Consider the following 16498-nt stretch of genomic DNA (forward strand, 5'->3'; position numbering starts at 1 on the left):
GACAGCACTTAACTAGACATTCAAGCTGGGTGAGGCGTGCACAATCAGGAAAGTGGTTTTCAGTTGGGCTTCACTGCTGAAATCAGAGCTGGCAAAATGACCATATCGTTTTTTGGTTTTTTGACAACTCTCTGAAAATGGACTAGTTTTAATGTAGACACATAGAAGGAAAAGGAATTTATTAAATTTAAGTACATATGCTCAAGGTGTAAGGCTAGGGATTCTACGTGGATTATCCCATTTGAATCTTCACTATAATTGTATTAATTATTGGGGTATTATCAAATAGGAAGGGTAATAAGACTTAAGATAAGTTATGTTTTTAGCCAGATTTGTATCTTATTTTTCTGAGAGTACTATAAGAAATATACTGATTGTCTAATTCACCAAAGGCCACGTAACTGGTAAGTGGAAGACCTAGGATGGGGATCCAGATGTGTCTGACTTTAAGGAATTGATAAGCAACTTCATAGCTTCATTATATGCCCTAAGAGTGAAAGGTTGGAGAGTTGCCTTGTTGTTGCCTCTTTTCAGATTTCTGCAGTTTTTTTCAAAGAATGTCAGTAAAGTTAGCTACATGTATGAATAAAAAAAAAATTTTTTTACCATGAGACTCAGAATTTCATGTACTTTCAGTAAAGTAGGATGTAGGCATTTTTCCAGAATTGACTGCCATGCAAAGTGTTCTCAGCAGTCTTACCTGAGCTTTTCCTTTTATCTGTGTACATCAGTAGACAAATGTTGAAAGCTTCTTAACATTCAGCATAAAGAACAAGTTTCAGTTCACCATATAATTATACCTTCAATTACATAGTTATTTCATTCTTTCAGTTGGTCCTACGAATCGGCTGACACCTCAAGTACTAAGTCTTCAGTTTCCTCCTGCTATACAGCTGATATTTGAACGTTATTTAAAATATACACACATACATACCTCACACAGCTTGTTTCCTCTCTGATTGGGTCTTTACTTCAATCCAGAATGTTTCTACTACTTCTCCGAATATTTAAATTTTTTTTTCATCCTTCAAGATCTAGCTCACTCTCAGTCTCCTTCCTGCTTTTCCAGTTACTCTAGTATTTCTTCTTTTCTTTAAATTTAGAGAAGGGACTTAAAATTTAAGCACTTATTATATGCTAGAGATTGTAAAGCTATTTATGTATTTTATCTCTTTAAAATGTCTTCACTACAGTTTAACAAAACAAGGCATCATCACTTTACAAATGAACAGATTAAGGTTTGGAGAAATAGTTTGCCCAAAGTCACAAGCCACTGAAAAATAGAGCTAGGATTCAGAGTTGTTTTATAGCCTATACCAGTGTTTCTCACACATTAGTGTGCATACAATTCACTTGGGAATCTTGTAAAGATTCATATCAATTCAGTAGGAATAGGACTGAAAGCTCTGCATTTCTAACAAGCTGATGTTCTTCCTTCAAGCAGACTTAGAAAAGCAAGATAATATAATTATATTACATATAATTTATTATTGATTTTATACAGTTATGTGTTGTTTTCTTTTTCCCATCTTTGTGCTTTATTTCTCTAAATAGGTTTTAGTCATTTTAATGGCAGAGTTTCTTTTATAATACCTAAACTCTAGCACTGTGGTTAGGTGGTGGGAGGCTGAAGTGAAGGGATATGGGGGTAGTATCTGTACTAAATACTTCTTTGATAGATGCATATTTCCCTCTGAAATCTTACCATATGGAAAAACACTATTACATAATATCAGGAAGTGTTATTATCTTCTGAATTTAATATTCTTTAAAGAAGCCATTAAATTACTGAATAACAACTTACTCTGAGTCAGTATTATGTTAATCTTTTTTTTTTTTTTTAAAGATTTTATTTATTTATCTGACAGAGAGAGATCACAAGCAGGCAGAGAGGCAGACAGAGAGAGAGGAGGAAGCAGGCTCCCTGCTGAGCAGAGAGCCCGATGCGGGGCTCGATCCCAGGATCCTGAGATCATGACCTAAGCCGAAGGCAGCGGCTTAACCCATTGAGCCACCCAGGCGCCCCAGTATTATGTTAATCTTAATAATAATTTAGAGGATAATTAACTCGGACCTGAATAGGGTTGGTCACATAGCAAGTGGCAGAGCCAGGACTCAGACTCAGGACTGTGTGATGCCAAAGATTCTGCTTTATAAGGTTCTCAAACTGGCGACTCAAGATACCGCTTACCCTCAGACATATTTTCTTTATAGAGTGGTTTTTTTTGGTGCTTTGTTTTTTAGAGGGGGGAAATGAGGGAGGGGCAGAAGGAGAGAGAGAGCATCCCAAGCAGGCTACACAGTCAGCATGGCTCAGTCTCATGACCCTGAAATCATCATGACCTGAGCCAAAATCAAAAGAGACACTTAACTGACTAAGCCACCCAGGTCCCCCTTCTTTATAGTGTTCTATATAAGCTAAAGCCAAGGAATAAAAATCAGATTTCATATGAGTTTTTCTGTTTCCTCTAAAATCTGGAAATCTGTTTGTTCCATAGTCCTGTAAGGCAATAGTTAGCTAGAACTGAGTAGTGACTGTCCTCCCTGTAAGGTATCACAGAGCTAGCCCAACAGTGAGTCTCTGTCATTTGTTACCTGAAGGCCCTTCAAGGCATTTGTGACTGCTGCTCTGTATTCTATGGAATAATCTTGTTACAATTCTAATTCGTATGCTTATTTTGTTTACAGAGTCTTTTATCAAGTCTTGTGAAACTGAATAGTTTGACCTTAGCTAGAAATTGCTTCCAGTTATACCCAGTAGGTGGTCCATCTCAGTTTTCCACCATCTATTCCCTGAACATGGAACACAATCGAATCAACAAAATCCCATTTGGAATTTTCTCCAGAGCAAAAGTATTAAGTAAGCTGAATATGAAGGTAAGCCTCTCTTTGTTTTGAGGGGGAGAAAAGCTGCTATTATTAGTACTTATACTAATATTTGTGTTTTCTTTATTAGTATGGAGAACACTTACTTGTTACTTGCTGATGGAGTCTAAACTGATAATGATACATCAGGACAATTTGTAGTAGATAACAAATATCTTAGAGCCACGCATACTCGTAGCACTTTATCCTAAAGAAATAATCATAAATGTCCATGAAAGCATAGTTATAGGGATATTTACTATAGAATTTTCTATTTAATTGGTACCAACCTAACAAAGGTTTCATTTTTTAATAGTATATCTTTGATTAACTGTTAATACTATGAAGTCATTAAAAATAATACCCAAGGTTAGAAGAAATATTAATACCAGTTGAAACATTCTCTATTTAGTAGGAAAAAGTTAAAGCAGGCAAGATTGTTAAAGCATCCACACAGTTTTTAAAAACTGTTCTTAATGCACTTAAATATATTAAGTATCTATAGATTTATATGTGTATATAGCCAGAATTTATTAAAATATGTTTATCTTTAAATACCGTAATTATTTTAAGGATGATCTTTTTTATTGAGGAATAATTGATATAACATTATATTAGTTTTAGTTGTACAACATAATATTCAATATTTGTATATTGGAAAATGATCACCACGCTAAGTCTAGTTAATATCCATCACCATATGTAGTTATAGAATATTTTTTCTTGTGATGACAGTTTAAGATTTACTCTCCTAAAAACTTTTAGATATGTAATACAATATTATTAACTGTAGTTGCCATGCTGTATCTTACATCCCCATGACTGACTTATTTAATATCTGGAAAGTTTATACCGTTGGATTCCCTTTACCCAGTTTGCCACCTCCTAACCTTTACCTCTGGCAACCATCAATCTTTTCTTTTTATCTTTGAGCTTGGTGTTTGTTTTGATTCCATATATAAGAGGTATTTGTCTTTCTCCATCTGACTTATTTCATTGAGCATGCTGCTCTGATAGTCCATTCACGTCACAAACAAGATGTCATTCTTTTTTATGGCTTAATGCTGTCCTCTGTGTGTGTGTGTCTGTGTCTGTACTGAAATTTCTTTATCTCTTCATTCATCCGTGAACACTTAGGTTGCTTCCATATCTTGGCTGTTTTAAATAGTGCTGCGATGAACATGGGGGTGCATATATGTTTTTGAATGAGTGTTTTCATTTTCTTCAGATAAATACCAAGGAGTGGGATTGCTGAATTGCATGCTAGTTCTGTTTTTAATATTTTGAGGAACCTTTATACTATTTTCTATAGTGGCTGCACCCATTTACATTCCCACCAACAGTGCACAAAGGTCCCCCCTCTTTTTTTTTAGTATGTTCACAAGCACTTGTTATTTCTTGTCTTTTAGAGAACAGCCATTCTGACAGGTATGAGGTGATAGCTCATTGTGGTTTTGATTTGCATTTCCTTGATGATAGTGATGTTAAGCATCTTTTCATGTGCTTGTTGGCCATTTATCTGTATGTCATCTTTGGGAAAATGTCTGTTTGCATCCTCTGCCCATTTTTTATTTTATTAACATATAATGTATTTGCTTCAGGGGTACAGCTCTGTGAATCATCAGTCTTAACACAATTCACAGCACTCAGCACAAACCTTCCCCAATGTCCATAACCCAACCACCTTATCCCTACCCCCACCCCACCCAGCAACCCTCAGTTTGTTTCCTGAGATTAAGCTTGTCTCCTTCCCCAGTCCCATCTCGTTTCATTTTTTTCCCTCCCTTCCCCCCAAAACTTCCCACCCTGCCTCTCAAATTCCTCATATCAGAGAGAGCATATGATAATTGTCTTCCTCTGACTGACTTATTTCATTTAGCTTAATCCCCTCTAGTTCTATCCACGTTGTTGCAAATGGCAAGATTTCGGGGTTTTTTGATGGCTGCATAGTATTTGCTGTTGAGTTAAAGGAGTTCTTCATATATTTTGGATATTGACCCCTTATCAGATATATAATTTGCAAATGTTTTCTTCTGATGGGCAATCTTTAGTTTCTTCTTGCATATCTGTATTCACTATAGTGAATGAGTTTCACATTTGTAATAAGGAAAAAGGAAGAAAGAAATGAAACCTGATTTTTTCCAGTGATTTTGTTTATAGTGAACAAACTTTAGGCCCAGAGGTAAAAAGTAAATTGGCCGTATAGCTAATTTGTCGCTGAGGTGTAGGAATCCAGGGGACATAGATTTCCTGCTTCCATGTATAAGTGTTCCATTGTATTATACTACAGGCTTTTATCTTTGATGAACTATTTCAACATAATTGTGGGTCTTTATGAACTATAGTCTAAATGTAGAATTTATTGATTCTATGTATACTTGTAAATATATGTATCTTTTATGATAATTCTTTAGAGGTTTGTAGTAAGTGAACTAGTGGGAATTCAAAATAATCTTACATAATCTTAAACAGGTATAAAATTATTGTTCATCATTTCAGTTATATGAGATTTAATAGTGGTAATCGTATTTATTCTGAATGTTCTCTTTGTAATAAGAGTCTTGGAACACAGTAGTCCAGGTGTTCATTAGTTTTTTGCATTTGGTGATACATTTTTATGGATATGATGTTACTTTAACATTAGCTTGGAAAGGCTTGTTTTCAGTGAAATAACACTTTGCCTAGAGCTTTGCCTTAATTTTTCTTCAATAGCATGACAGCTGTTTAATAAATTTTTTTTTGAAAGAAGTCAAAATGAAACCTGATGTTTTCCTCCTCATAAACACCAGTAGTAAATTTTTTTTAATGAAAATGCTTTATCAAGCTACCAGTAGTTAATAAGTTTGTGTTATAATGAATAGGTAGTAAATGTAAATATTATAATAAAAGAAAAGCTTGGTTTTCAAATGGATGTTTGCTACTTGGAATTAATCTTACCAATTATTTTGTGTAAAATGAGACAAGTAATTCATGTGTATTGCAGAAAAATTTAAAATACAAATTAACAAAAAGGACATAAAATAATCCTACTACTTGAGGTAGCATCACTGTTAACACATTGGCATGCATCAGGGGTACTGATGGTTCTCTCTTGATACAAATAGCTCCCAACAAATACACTGTGGTAAGAGTTGTTATTGATGAAATGTATTTTATATGTAGATTTGAGGAAGCAGGAAGAAAAATAGTCAATCACTGGTATATAGCTCACAATTTTTTCTGCATGTAGCTATATTTAATTTTTAAACAAAATTGGATCATATTGTTTCATATCTGTTTTTATTATTCAATGAGAAATGTATTTTTGCCATATCTTACGGATTTTATTTTTTTTTTAATTTTTTTTCAAAGATTTTATTTATTTATTTGACAGAGGTCACAAGTAGGCAAGAGAGGCAGGCTGGGAGAGAGAGGAGGAAGCAGGCTCTCCGCGGAGCAGAGAGCCCGATGCGGGGTTCAATCCCAGGACCCCGGGATCATGACCTGAGCCGAAGGCAGAGGCTCTAACCCACTGAGCCACCCAGGCGCCCCTCTTACGGATTTTTAAAGTAAAATCGGGGATACTATCAGTTAGTGTTTTAATAATTTAATTTGCTATCTTCTTAAGATTTTTTTCCTCTCCTCCTTTATTGCTCAGTGTCTCTAGAATTGCTATGTTTATCTGATTTCCTCATGGGCTGTAATTCAGTATTTCTTCTTCCATTGTGCTCATGAGCATCCACATTTTTCCATGATTTCTGTATATTATTGTGAAATGGGAAAAACCTATTTTTCACCGGGACCTTTGAAATCTCAATTGTTGGTCTATATAGTATATTTTTTCTGTATCCAATACAGATAGTCACATAAGGAACAAACTTCTAATTTAACTTCAAAATAAAAAGGTTAAACTACTTTGGAGGCTTAGATTTTTCATTGCTTTTTCATTTTTTATTTGGGTATCAAAAAGGGGAATTGGGTTTTTTGTTTAATTAAGAATTTTCTTTCCAAAGAGAGGTATATGTATATGGAGCTTTTTGTTTTTATCATTCTACTTCGGTTACTTCTTTTTGTCTTTGCCAGGACAATCAGTTGACATCACTTCCCTTGGATTTTGGAACTTGGACCAGTATGGTAGAATTGAATTTAGCCACCAATCAGCTCACAAAGATTCCTGAGGATGTGTCTGGTCTTGTTTCTCTTGAGGTGAGTATAAAAGAGCATTTATTTAGAACTCCTTAGATCCTTCTGCATTCATCTTGCTTATAAAGTTTCCAGTTAAAATAAGCAATTTCTACTGGAGGAAGATCATAATTAGAAATGTTAGAGCTCTCTTAAACTAAAACTGTATTAGGATGATGAGGTATTAACTTAATCTGGGCTCAGTGCTTCTGAATTACTCTTGTCCACTAAAAGTTGGTAGGTTTGAGTGCTATAAAGTGTCTTTAAAAGAAATGTCTTTAAAATTTAGCATCTTTTAGAACATAGTTTTTCCCTTAACTCTATTTAGGAATCTTGCACTAATGTCTACCAGAATGATTATGGAGTCCTTAGACTGGCAATAAGGACCTTTCGTATGATTCTGGCCCACTTTTACATCCTAATTACCTAGTACGCTCTTATTTAACCAATTAGATATTTTCTTTGTTGGGAATTTGTGCATGTTTCTAGCTCTGTATACGTTTAATCTTTTGTTTTAAGATTTTATTTTATTTATTTGGCAGAGAGGGAGAAGGGAGCACAAGCAGGGGGAGCAGCAGCAGGCAGAGGGAGAAGGAGAAGTAAGCTTCCCACTGGGCAGGGAGCCCAATGTAGGGCTCCATCCCAGGATGCCGGGATTATGACCTGAGCCAAGGCCTATGCTCAACCGACTGAGCCACCCAGGCACCGCTGTACATTTAGTCTTATTATTCTCAGTATCTACAGTATCCTCTTCTCATCCCTTTTTTTCCTTTTAAATTATTTTCCGTAATTAAAGATCCATCGTATTGTCCCCTCCTTAGTGACGGATGAATTCTCCAGCTTCTGAGTCCCTGGAATGTTTGTCCTTTTTATAAAAAAGCTTACTAATAATATATATTTTTATGTTTGGTTTTTTTTTTTTTAAGATTTTATTTATTTATTTGAGAGAGAGAAAGAGTGAGAGAGAACATGAGAGCAGAGAGGATCAGAGGGAGAAGCAAACTCCCGACAGAGCTGGGAGCCTGATGCAGGACTTGATCCCAGGACTCTGGGATCATGACCTGAGCCAAAGGCAGTCACTTAACCCAACTGAGCCACCCAGGCAACCTAAATATATGTTTTTAAAAGTTTCCTCTGTATCTATGTTTTCTTAAAATCGAATTTCTTTTTTAAATTATTTTATTTAGTAAGGTCAAATAGTATGTGTAATGGTTAAAAGCATGAATTCTGAACGAAGACAGATCTGGGTACAATTCCACTTTTATCTCTATTTATGGATTTAACTCGACCAAGCTTCAGTTTCCTCAGCTGTGAAATGAAGATGATAGTATTTTCCTCAGAAGATTGGAGTTAGGACTAATGTGAAAATACAGACAATGCATTTAGTGCCTTGCAAGCAGTAAACTCAATAGCTACTGGGTTTTTCTGGTCTTATTATGTATGTTTACTTTATTATAGGTGGTATCACTTTGCAGGGAAAAAAGTGGGCATAAGACATCAACCAGAATCTTATGTAGGTCTTTCCATTCAGTGCTCTTTTCCACTATCCCCATACTCAGTGTTATCTTCCTAATACCGCCACCACCACTGTAATTTCTCTGGGAACAGGGACTATCTTTCTCAACTACTTTTTTCCCCTCTTCAGTATATTAGAGGATGGCTTGCAATATAATAAATATACCATAAATAATAACTATTGTGTATTAAAATAGGCAGTTTAGAAATCATTACCTCCCTAAAAGTGTTGGTTTGTAAAGCGTTTTGAATAAATAAGTGGTTTCCTATCAGATACACATTGGTAACCACTCAGTGTCAAAATACCATTAACTATATGAATTTTAATGCAAGTAGTTAATTTTACATTTTATTTGTTATGGGTAAAATTAAACTTTTGCTTTCATTAGTTTCGACTTCAGCTAAATCTTTTATTTCCAATAGCTATGGTGATTTTTTTAAAGAATAGTAAGTTGAATGTTTTATGTTATATAGTGAACATTGCTCTTAATATTCTTAATATTGCTTAATAATAATGCTCTTAATAATGCTCTTAATATTGCTCTTTGGGGGGTGCCTGGGTGGTTCAGTGGGCTAGGCCTCTGCCTTTAGCTCGGGTCATGATCTCAGGGTCCTGAGATCCAGCCTCGCATCAGGCTCTCTGCTCAGCAGGGAAGCCTGCTTCTCCTCCTCTCTCTGCCTGCCTCTCTGCCTACTTAGGATCTCTCTCTCTCTCTCTGTCAAATAAATAAATAACATCTTAACAATATATATATTCACTCTTTGGAAAATTAGCAGTTTAATAAAATTTAAGCCACCCAATGGTAATATATAATTCCATTTCATGAATTACCAAACACTATCAATAATTTCTCTTAGGTTCTAATATTATCAAACAATCTTCTAAAGAAGCTTCCCCATGGTCTTGGAAACCTTAGGAAGTTAAGAGAATTGGATCTAGAGGAGAACAAATTGGAATCCTTGCCAAATGAAATTGCTTACCTTAAGGATTTACAGGTAAAACATTATCCTGGTGATTTTATAGTTATATGACTAAAGTTATGGGGGTACATTCCAAACTGCACATTTTTCTTAAGAATTTGATATAATTCTTTAATTAGAGATTTCTTATTATAGCATTAGAGCTGAGTTTTATGTTTGCTTTTCACTTGCTAACAAACGATATACTTTGAAAGTAAAATTTATTGAGTGATTCTTACCTAATCTAACTTACCTATTTATCTTATCAGCTTAGTAGATATATTATTTTAAATTTATATCAGTAGTAGGAAATCCATGTGTAATTATCTTTTATTTTGTTAATCTTTTAGAAATTAGTCTTGACAAACAACCAGTTGACCACCCTTCCCAGAGGCATTGGTCACCTTACCAATCTCACACATCTAGGCCTTGGAGAGAACCTACTCACTCATCTTCCTGAAGAAATTGGTATGAACCATTTGGATGCTTGACTCTGTACTAATTAGCTCTTGTGTGTTCAAGCAGTATTTCAGATAAATAGGACAAATCTGTTTTTGTCACCTGATGTTACCTCAGGGTCAATATTCTCTTTCTCTCTTTTAAATAGAGCTCCAAGTATTTTGTTGGTCAGATGGTTGGTTTTGGTTAGGTTTCCTCATGGGATGTAAGAGTTAATATTTCTTTGAGAATATTTTGACCTACTTCCATTTCCAATATGTTTAACCTTATTTTAGATGAGTTATTTTATATTTCTTCAGCTTAAAAATTACACAAGTTGAATTAAACTAGTAATGTCTTATGCCAAAAGAACATTTCTTCTTGAGGTTTTAGGATTAATTTTACTTTTTGATTAAATTACTATTTAACAGTATCTTGAAATGTTTTCAGTGTTTCATATAATCAATATGACTACCTTGAATTTTAGTCGGTGCAAGTTGTAACCCCATTTTACAAAGAGAATTACCAATTGAGGTTACATTATAGTTCTTAAATTAGTAATTCCATATATTATGTTCTTCCATCTATATCATGCTGTTTCAGAGATCCTTTATATTAGTGGTTAAGAATGGGTTTAGAGTTATACTGTAAGTTATACTTTAATTTAAAAAAACTGTTTTGGGGTAAGATATATAATTCACAATCTGGCCATGCTGCTTATTGGCTTTATGGCTTTGGGTAACATATGGAAACTCCCTAAGTAAGCTTCAAGTTTTCTACTTGTATAAAGTAAGAATAATAATAGTAACTTCTCATAGTTAAAATCTTAAATGTAAACATCCATTACCTGATAGCCATTATTTTCATTAGTCTTCTGCATACCAGTATCAAATATCACAAATTTTGAAGTTTAAAAATTAGAAAACATGGGAGCCACCTTCATTTCTAGTATGTTTATTCATCCGGCCTCATTTGATTGCAGGAGACATTGCCTAGAAAGTGTGAATATCCTGAGACAGTCTAAGATAATTTTTTAAGATTATTACCTAAGTTGATTTTTGGCTTATTGCCAAATAGTGATAACTCTCTCAGTGAAAGATTTATACGAAGTAACAAAAATCTTTCCATATGAGAAATTTATTTAAAAAAGAGATCATCACATTGTTTGTAACAGGAAAGTGATTGTACGCACCAGTTTACAATAAACTTACTTCTGGAGTTTCGAAAAAATAAATACCAATGCCAGGCTGTCCCAAACAAAATCTTTGGACATGTAGCAAGTGTATTTAAAAAAACCCTGAAACTTGAAAACTGACCATAAAGGAAGAAATTCCAATTTAATTGGTATGGAACATGACCTGGACATCAGAGTTCTTTAGATCAGCCCCACTTGATTTGAATATGCAATAAAATTGGGAGATCCATGGTTGTAGAGTTTTAAAACGAAGGGAAGAGAATAAGAGTCAATGTGTATTCAGTATATATAATGCCCAGGATAGTATCCTGCCCAACTGAAATTCTAAAATAGTAACTGATTTTTTTAAAAAATAGTAATTGATTTGATTTTTTTTAAACAGGTACACTGGAGAACCTAGAAGAACTATATTTGAATGACAACCCCAATCTACATAGCCTTCCCTTTGAGCTGGCTCTTTGCAGCAAGCTTTCAATCATGAGTATTGAGAACTGTCCACTCAGTCACCTTCCACCTCAGATTGTTGCTGGGGGTCCTTCTTTTATCATTCAGTTCCTAAAGATGCAGGGTCCATATCGTGCCATGGTCTGATACAAATCTGCTGGTCCCACACACTGTTCAAAAATAGACTGCCATTAATGTTTCATATCTATATCTGTATCTATTTATGTAGATATTGATATATTTGGCAGATTTATAAAGACTGCATTATGTGTTTCTGCTAATAGAGGAATCATAGCCATTTAGATTTTTTTTAATTCTGTACAAAAAGCTTATATAAGTTTTCTTTGCTGAACTTGATGGATGTTTTTCTGTTGTGTAATATGATACGCCAGTTTGCTAAAAACATTTGCCAACAAATTATGAAGTTATTAAATTTAAGGGCCAGAGGTAGTATAGTTAGATATACTTTCTCTTAGCAAAAATAATGGACAATTTTGTTGCAACTTTTTATATACATTTTCCCCTTACCAGTTGTCAGATCGTTATAGTATTATAGGCCCTAAAGGTAGAATTTTTCTTTAACTTATTTTGAAATTTGAGATTTAAATTTTATATATTGTTTACAGTCAGAGTAAATCACTGGATTTTGTTTGTTTGTTTGTTTGATTTGCTCTGTTTTAATCAGTGAAATCTAGTTTATATCCTCTGCTAAAGAATTTGCATCAGCTGGTTTAAATATTAAAAGATATTTGCTTGTTGAAACAACTGGCAAGTGAAAAGATAAAGTCAAAAATTCTAGAATTCTTTTAATTGTGTTTCTCTGATCAATTGTAAAGCAAAATACATGAAGTGAGTCTTTTGGTTGGGGGAGGGTATTGAGATCTTTTCTAGTATAAATATCTTTTCTTAAGTTTGGGGAAACAGAAACTTATAGTATGGAAGAGTTTTCACTCCTGAAAGTTGCAGAATGACAAAAACTAACAATAATTTGGAAAAAAAAAAAAACCCACATAAACACACACACATTCTATATATGTATATACAATGCTATATAGATATGTATTTATTATATCATAAACTACAATAGGTAACTTTAAGGATTTCTCCCTAGCCTTGTACAATGAAATGAATGTTTTTTCTTTGAACACTGCAATATATGTATGTTTCAAGGTTATTTAACAGTGTACTATGGTTTTATATCTTGACTTGCCTTGTACATCTCTCAGTTCTGGAATATCTGCGTCTAAGCACAATATCTTCACACTGTGCTCTATTGCTGCTGAACTAAATGCACTTTTCCCCACATTTGGGGCACTGGCTTCAAACAATTCAGTTCAGTACCATTGATTTTAATCTCATCTTTCCTTTCTTGGTAGCTGTTAATATGATTACGGAAAAGAGGCACATTGTATAGAAGCCATTGATAGTTCAGTGGAAATTCTGTAAGATGTGCATGTGCTATTTGATATGTTTTCTTTTGCTTTACTGCTTCTAAGGCTAGCAGTACTGTAAGTGTGTGCCCCTTAGACAGTAATCTTACTTTTGGTAGTGTCATTCTAAGTCCATTAATTATTAAAGAGACAGAGCAAGTGCATTCTAGATACCATCCTAAAAAACATTTCCCATATAATGAATGTTATGTGTAATTAAGTATTGCTGCTTAGTTTTCTTTTTTTTCCCCTCCATTTGGGTGGGCATTGTGTTTTAAATAAAACCATTTTTGAATTGAAGCTCTATTAAAATGGAAATTTGGAGTGTTTTCCTTTTTCTGGCACTCACAATAGGGACTTAGTTTGAGGTCGAACCTGGATTCGTAATTGGCTATTTTTTAAGGAGCAAGTAAGAAATGGAAGGCAGGTGAAGATATAAAACCCTAGAATGCTTAAATGTGCTGTAAAACTATTGTAGATGTCACTGGATTTTACCAAGTAATATCCTTTCTTCTTTTTTTCTGTCTACTGTGGCTTTTCAGTTAAAATTTTGTTTATAAAAGGAATTTGTTTATTACAGCTCTATATATCTATGTGTATGTGTTTTTTTTAAATATCATATCCAGTTGTGTTTATATATAAAAATGATAGAACTTGAACTTTCGAAGCAGTAAACTAATTTTTTTTGTGAGAAAAAAAGGTTATTGTTTCTTAAAAATGAAAATAGATTTGGTTTTTGAAACATTTTGGTTCCCCTACCTTCATTTATGTTAGTCTGCAACAGAAATGCAGAAGGATCACACTCTTAACAAGTCATGTTACAGGCAAACCGTATATAGCTGAGGACTGTAAAATTTTTTTAAGAAGTATAAAACATATGTCCTTTTTATGGCTGCCACCTTGTAAAAGCCCTTGAATTTCATTACTTCTAGTAAGAAACTAAAATGGACTCTTAATTGGGATATCCTTGTGAAATCAAGAAATTTAATATTTAAACAGGGTTTGAATATATTAAGGGATATTGTTGAATGACTGTGAGCTAATACTTTTCCTCAAACTGCAGTAGGACTAATTGGCATATCCAGACATTTTCCTTTCTTTTGAAGAAATCAGGTGTAGTCGCTCAATAAATAGGCTCAATAAATTAAAAAAAAAAAAGGCAGTGTTGTAGAATGTTACATTGGAAAATTGCTCTAAACTTTGCTTTTGTTAATATATCATGGTATCAAAACCGCAAAGACAATGTTAAACAGTCCTTTTGTGGTAATATAGTACTTTTAAATCCTGTATGATTATTTCATACAGAAAGAAGGGGGGAGATGCTACATAATTTATGGACTTAATGGATACATCCAAAAACAAGATAGAAACTCTTGAAGGAGAAAATACGCATAAAACATTTATTTGTACTTATATTCAAAGGTGGGTGATAAATTGGAATGAGCTCCAAAAATGTAATTGCATATTTCTAATTTATCTCATTGTAAAGCCTGAGTCATTTAAAATGGATAAATGGTTATATGTCACAATTTATGTAGTCTTTCTGTGATAACTTTTGTTACAACTTTTGCTTTTCATGTCAGTTATTGCTAGGCCATGCATACGGAGTCCAAATTTCAGATCACAAAATTATAATTGTTAACAGTCAGCAATATTGGGTTGTGGTTAAAATGTATAAAATGGGACATTTGGAAATGGAAAAGGAGCACTAACAGTCATTATGTTGGCCAAAACAGCCATACATCAGAACTGCCTCTGGAAAACCAAGGTTATATGGTTATTCTTGTATGATTAAAATTAGACGAAAATAAATGGCAGAGTTTATAAATAAGCAGGGAAGTAAATTCCTGAAATTTTCAAATTTACCTAAAATGAATACCTTACGAAGAAAGGCTTCCTTCTGCCTATACCAGAGGATAGAAAGATGGCATACCAACTATCTTTGCTAAAACTTTTCTCTTGCTCTTTTCTTTTGATTCTTTTAGTTAGTTTAACTTTTAAGAGCCATTTTGGGCAATTGGAAGAGATGTAGCCATGTTTGGTTGATTTTCACATTTCCGAGAATTTGAATATATAAGAATTGTGATGTTGATTTGGTATATAAGAGGATATCTTGAGTGTTGTTATATAACGAAAGTATTAAGATGTTTTATAAAATAGGTACCAGTACTTTGTTATTGACTAGAATGCCTTCTTAACCTGTTAACACTAATTCTAAGGAAACATGTGGGTTTATTTGTTTTTTGAGAGTGTGAGTGAGGGGGGTGGGGAGGGGCAGAGGAAGAGAAATAATCTCAAGCCGGCTCTACACCCCAGTGCTGAGCCCAAGCTGGGGCTGCATCCTACCACCCTAAGATCATTCATGACCTAAGCTGAAATCAAGATTCGGACGCTTAAGTGACTGAGCCACCCAGGCATCCCTGTGTAATTTTTTTTTTTTTATTTCTTTTCAGTGTTCCAGAATTCATTGTTTATGCACCACACCCAGTGCTCCATGCAATATGTGCCCTCCACAATACCCACTACCAGGCTCACCCTACCTCCCACCCCCCACCTCTCCAAAACCCTCAGTTTGGAATCCAGTCTCTCATGGTTTGTCTCCCCCTCCAATTTCCCCCAACTCACTTCTCTCCATCTCTCCATGTCCTCCATCTTATTCCTTATGCTCCACAAGTAAACGAAACCATATGATAATTGACTCTCTCTGCTTGACTTATTTCACTCAGCATAATTTCTTCCAGTCCTGTCCACATTGATACAAAAGTTGGGTATTCATCCTTTCTGATGGAGGCATAATACTCCATAGTATATATGGACCATATCTTCTTTATCCATTCGTCCGTTGAAGGGCATCTTTGTTCTTTCCACAGTTTGGCGACTGTGGTCATTGCTGCTATGAACATTGGGGTACAGATGGCCCTTCTCTTCACTACATCAGTATCTTTGGGGTAAATACCCAGTAGTGCAATTGCAGGGTCATAGGGTAGCTCTATATTTAATTTCTTAAGAAATCTCCACATTGTTTTCCAAAGTGGCTGCACCAACTTGCATTCCAACCAACAGTGTAAGATTTATTTTTAACTTTGAAATATAAGTTAAAATATAAGTACGTTTTTGGGGAGATTTTAAGACTCTTAAAACTGAAGTTGGGTCATTATTACTCTTAAAAAAACTGTATATCCTTGTTAACTATCCTGCTGACATACACATTCTAGATATAAACTTTTGAATGTAAATACTGATGAATGATCAGGATGAGCTGGATAGTAATTTATGGTTTTTTAGATTGGGGACTTTTAAAGTTTGACAGGAAGATTAATGTCCATACTATTAGTGTCTGGGCCATTAAGAGTAATATGGGGGGGCACCTGGGTGGCTCAGTGGGTTAAGCCTCTGCCTTCGGTTCAGGTTGTGATCTCAGGGTCCTGGGATCGAGCCCCGCATCGGGCTCTCTGCTCAGCAGTGAGCCTGCTTCCTCCTCTCTCTGCCT

At 34.5% G+C, this 16498-nt stretch overlaps 1 protein-coding gene across 3 annotated transcripts in view; it reads left to right on the forward strand.

The window, feature by feature from the left end:
* Positions 1 to 13707, forward strand: part of SHOC2 (SHOC2 leucine rich repeat scaffold protein) — a 93283-nt gene extending 79576 nt beyond the window's left edge. For all 3 annotated transcript variants that reach the window (XM_047703504.1, XM_047703505.1, XM_047703506.1), the window contains exons 5-9: positions 2689 to 2877; positions 6928 to 7050; positions 9400 to 9537; positions 9852 to 9969; positions 11517 to 13707. In XM_047703504.1, coding sequence (XP_047559460.1) covers positions 2689 to 2877; positions 6928 to 7050; positions 9400 to 9537; positions 9852 to 9969; positions 11517 to 11725 — 777 coding nt within the window. In that variant the 3' untranslated portion in view covers positions 11726 to 13707. The remainder of the gene's footprint in view (positions 1 to 2688; positions 2878 to 6927; positions 7051 to 9399; positions 9538 to 9851; positions 9970 to 11516) is intronic.
* The last annotated feature ends 2791 nt before the right edge of the window (positions 13708 to 16498 follow it).

The sequence above is a fragment of the Lutra lutra genome, chromosome 14 (genome assembly GCF_902655055.1).
Source record: "Lutra lutra chromosome 14, mLutLut1.2, whole genome shotgun sequence".
NCBI lineage: Eukaryota > Metazoa > Chordata > Mammalia > Carnivora > Mustelidae > Lutra > Lutra lutra.